This window comes from Cyprinodon variegatus, unplaced genomic scaffold (genome assembly GCF_000732505.1).
Source record: "Cyprinodon variegatus isolate N-32 unplaced genomic scaffold, C_variegatus-1.0 Scaffold596, whole genome shotgun sequence".
In the NCBI taxonomy this organism is placed as follows: Eukaryota; Metazoa; Chordata; class Actinopteri; order Cyprinodontiformes; family Cyprinodontidae; genus Cyprinodon; species Cyprinodon variegatus.
This window is the reverse complement of record NW_015151049.1, coordinates 411,231-416,105: the sequence shown is the minus strand read 5'-3', so window position 1 is coordinate 416,105 and position 4,875 is coordinate 411,231. Positions and strand designations below refer to the sequence as shown.

At 38.2% G+C, this 4,875-nt stretch overlaps 1 protein-coding gene across 1 annotated transcript in view; it reads right to left on the bottom strand.

Annotated features, from left to right (window-relative positions):
* Positions 1-1,192: 1,192 nt before the first annotated feature.
* sh3bgrl (SH3 domain binding glutamate-rich protein like) overlaps positions 1,193-4,875 on the bottom strand; it is a 15,684-nt gene continuing 12,001 nt past the window's right edge. Inside the window, exons 2-4 of the mRNA XM_015392549.1 lie at positions 4,527-4,712; positions 2,096-2,176; positions 1,193-1,846 (exon numbers count right to left, since the gene is read on the bottom strand). Coding sequence (XP_015248035.1) covers positions 1,811-1,846; positions 2,096-2,176; positions 4,527-4,712 — 303 coding nt within the window. The 3' untranslated portion in view covers positions 1,193-1,810. The remainder of the gene's footprint in view (positions 1,847-2,095; positions 2,177-4,526; positions 4,713-4,875) is intronic.

Sequence of the window (4,875 nt, the reverse complement as noted above, 5' to 3'; positions counted from 1 at the left end):
TTTTGTTTATAATGGTCATTTAGACAAAGGAAAAAGGACTTTTTCAGATATCAGGAATACATGTTGCATAAAACTAGTAAATATCAAACCGGCTTGCTATAGTCTGCTGTGACCGCGGTAATATTACAGGATTATTTCCTGAATGGTCGTAGATCAATGTATCTGTTTAGGTGAAATCACCATGGCAACAGTTCAAGATGAAGAATAAAAATGTTCTAATTTATAGAATCTGTTGTTGATTCCGTCTCTTTAAACAGTAAATACTAAACGGCAGTTTGGATGTTATCATCCCAATAAATGGCAGTTTGGATGTTATCATCCCAATAAATGGCAGTTTGGATGTTATCATCCCAATAAATGGCAGTTTGGATGTTATCATCCCAATAAATGGCTGTTATAAGCGGCTATCAGTCTCATAGAAAGGGTTCAGATTGTGGCAGTTGGTTCATTAGGTTGTTATCACCGCATCCTAATCCTCATCCTAAAGTAATTTCCCCCTTGGAATTAATGAATCTATTTAATTAATCTGTCGATAATTCTTTAAAAAGATCCTCGTCAAACGGACATGCAATGTTTCTTTTTAAAAACTAATCTGTCTAACGGACCTAGGGAATGATTTATTAATTTTTTTATTTTTATGCACAAAACTACGACCAAAAATCTGAGTTAATCAGGAAATAAAGCTGTGCGATTGGCTGTAAGGAGAGCGGAGAAAAAGGACTCTGAGTTTACTGAAGAAAACCCGCTGCTGACCAGGTTAGCTCTGGGAGGATGTTACTATGGCAACAGATACAGAGGATGAACCAGAAAACTCAGTTTCCCTGTTTTAAGGTTTAGAAAACTTAAGAGTTTTTGGTAAACCTGCTTCGTAAAAGAGACCCATAAACTCTGAAGTATTTGTTAATATTTGTCTCAACCTACTAAAGCACACAGCTCCAGTCAGTGTTTATGTCTATAATGGTAGGATAGAAATGCTGTGTTCATAAATGGAAGGTTGCATTTTCCTAAATCCTTTAAGTTCAATATTATGGTTCAGTTTTTACTGCAGGATGTTTGAGGTTTTCTAGAGAGAAGATTCATTCAAATCCCAGTTTGAGAAACTATCGTTTTAATCCAAACAGCCTCCCGTTCTACACATTTTCTGAAAGGGTGTGAGGAAAGAGCGGAGGATATAAGGCCGATTGACCGGCAGTCAGGTTTATGGTTTATTTTAATTCAGGGGGGACATTAAAGAGAAATATGAAACAGAATGTTAAACAAGATTTCTCCAAAATACAAAGACAGCAAATAAAACAATAATAATAACGACAAAAAAAATCCCTCATTTGGCCATTTTGGCAGGTATTCTCATTTCTAAGCAAAGTTTGCTATTAAATCAGCATTAAGACAATATCAAGTAGGTAAAAGCAGAGGCTAATCGTTTTTCCAGAAAACAGCTGGATGTCTGGAAAGAGTGAAATCTTTGATTTCCAGGAATTAAGACTTTTTGGGGATAATAAAACCTCTGATGTGCTGTGAAGCAAAGATAACACCCTGGATCAGTAACATTAAGACTCTTGTTTGTTCTTGATGATGAGGTTCACATATTCATGCTGCAGGTGACTGACATGTCAATATGCTAATAGGGTTAGCAGGCGGAGGCTAACTGGCTGAAACCCTCCATGCTTTCACCGTCTTTCACTGCTGCTGAAAAGGCACAGAGGAAAAATAAGGAAACAGGAATGAAGTGTCTGAGTGGGTGAGTCTTGTTTTGCTCCAGGTCTGCGTTTTGGAAAGGCCTGAGGTTTAAGGTAGAAACGGCGTCAGGATGCTACTGCTGTGCCTTCTTGGCTAGAGCCTCTGCTTCCTGGTGAGAAAAAAAAAGAGCAAGAAAGAGAAGGAAGTGTGTTACAGTAAAATGGAGGATATTGGTGTAAATATCAGCCATAGAAACCACTGTTTCTATGGCAACGCCTCCATTTCCACTTCTAGCAGAGAGGAGGTGCCAGTGAGCAAAAGATGAGGTGTTCAGTAATGTGAAGGGTGTGAAGGCCATTCTACTTAGTCCTGATCTATGTGGTTTCAGTGCAGTTTGCTGATGTGTCCAGCAGCTTACCTTGGAACCTGGGGGGGCAGTCAGACCCAGAAATGCATAGACAGCATTGTCCTCCCGGGCATCGAAGAAGGCCTCGTAGTTCTGAGGAAGAGAAGATGATCCGGACTAGATCACTAGATCTTTTAGCATCTAGATCTAAAAATCCTCTGAAAGGAAAAACCTGCAGCTCCTTCAACAGGTTTGAATGCATGTTGAACTTTTCTGACATTCTAGCCTGTTAATAAATAATTATCTTGTTGAGATATTATGTGATTAATTAACATTAAGTAACATATAATTAATGGAAGCATAGATTTATATAATAATAATTTACACTGAATACAGAATTTAACTGCACTTTGCTCAGGACTTTGACTAGGCCATTCTGACATGCAGATAGGCCTTGGAACTAAGTCATTCGTTGCCAGGCTGTATTTTTGGATTGCTGTTTATTTTCATCTATCCTGTTTAGTGACTGATAGATGCAGGTTCATCAGTCTAACTTATCCATGAAAGCTGCTGCCAAACATTTGTTAACTAATCAAACATCGTTGGATAAAAGGAATTTCAATAAACATCTGCCTCATTCATGACTGAAGCCGATACAGAAATACCAACTGGCTGCTGCTGAAAACAAAGTCCAGTGGATTGTTAACTTTTTTTGGAAAGCTCTATCGGTCTTTACCTCACCCAGTTTTGAAACCCTGTTGAAGAAAAGCCGTTTCTTCTGCCAGCATCCTGGTTCAGCCTAGGGATGGCGTGTTCAGGCTGAGGCACACGGTTCATTTTCTCTCGCGAAGTGATTTGTTTGCTGGCAGGAAAACCTACATTGATCTGATCTGACCACCTTCATCCATAAGTTTCGGTTTCCAGCCAAGTTTCTTCCACCTGAGCAGCTCCTCCAAAGCCACTGTTGCAATCATCGCTGCACACACACTTTGCTGTCTACAAATACGTTGGAAGTTCAACTGAATCAGCTCTCATACTCCCTTCACTTACATGTAGTTTCCAGCTGGAAGGAGAAACTCTCATTCCTGATTCCTGCGTCTCAGTCCTTTATTTGTCCTTCTTTCCCCCAAACACTCAAACACACCCAACAGTTGCTGATATTGTGGGAATTGCTGCACACTTTCTTCTGTGACATTTAATCCATTCTGAAAGAGCATCTTCAGCTTCCTTTACATCAGAGCAGCATGAAGCCTGACTGCTTGTAATCAACCATAATCAACCTGAGCAGATCTACTGTTTATTAATGACATTAGATTTTGGTATAAAATATCATTTTCCTTTATGTTTGAATTAATAAATGAATAAATGATTATTCTTGTAAAAAACCCATTTAAATGATATATTATAGAAAATGGATATATGATTATTATATGAAAGTATATCATAAGTATAATCTAATGTAGAGACGTGGAACTTATTGAATTATTCCATTTCTTCTTCCTACCGTCTATTTTCAATCAATTCCTACTGAACTTATGAATCCAATCAACATTTCTGTACATAGAAAGTTTCCTGCTTTAACTCTGAGTTTGTTTAATATTAATACTAATGATATTCTTTCTATGTTTGATTTTATTCATATTTATAAATGAGGGTTTATTCTGTAACAATGCCATCCCTCCCTCTCTGCCGTCTGGTTGCTGTTTATTTCAGATTAATTGGTAGAATTTAATCTCCAGCTGATCAGAGAGTTTAAACCAACAGGAATGAAGCATTAATGAAATATTGAGGTGATGATATAAACGATCCTGATGGTTATTTTCAGCGGCGGTCTGACTGATAACCTGTAGGTTTAACCAGAGACGTCCACAAAAGTTCAGTTAGGGTCAAATCAGCAGAGAAAATGGAAAACTGATTCTGATGCTGCAGTTTGAACATAGAAATAGAATAGAATAGAAATAGAACATGTTGGATGTGAAGCTGCAAGGAAACACTGATATGTTCTACTCTTCTCACTCCGATAAAGTAAACAAGCAGACAGTTTGAATCTATTTATGCCAGTTCTATCACGTTCTTAGAAACATTTTCCCTTCTTTTACGGCAAAGTCGGCTGTTTAATGCTAAGAGGATTTTCTAAACAAAACAAGCCTCTGATTTTAATTGCTGGTTTTGGTAAATTTGTAAATAAAAGAAAAACCTTTTCAAAAATAAGAGTTAAGATATTGTAAAAACTAATAAAAATCCTGCAAATAAGTTTATTTGCCCTTAATTCAAACAGGCTAATATGATGGAATGATGATAGAAAATTATGCTCTATTATCTTATTCTATTTACTTGATTTGTTTGTCAGTATTAATGTGCAAAGTTCAAAATAAAAGAAATCTTTCTAATAAAATGTTGGTCTTTGTTTTCTGCCTCTTCACCCAAAACGAGCAGGAATCCATCAGGTGTGGAGGCCAGTTAAACCATTCTCACTGTTAACTGAATGTAAAGCTGCGCTCACCCCGCAGTATTTCTCTTCATTAAAGATCTGGGGGGGCAGAGGGTTCCCCGTGGCAGGTCTGGACTCCTCCGGAATATTCTCTCTCATCCACTTCCTGTTGGACTCGTTGGCAGCGATGTCGCACTCCTCAAACTCGATTTTATTAGCCGCCAGGAAGCCCATCACGTCCTGCTGCTGCTTTTTAATCTGTGTGTGTGTGTGTGTGTGATTTTATTAGCCGCCAGGAAGCCCATCACGTCCTGCTGCTGCTTTTTAATCTGTGTGTGTGTGTGTGTGTGATTTTATTAGCCGCCAGGAAGCCCATCACGTCCTGCTGCTGCTTTTTAATCTGTGTGTGTGTGTGTGTGTG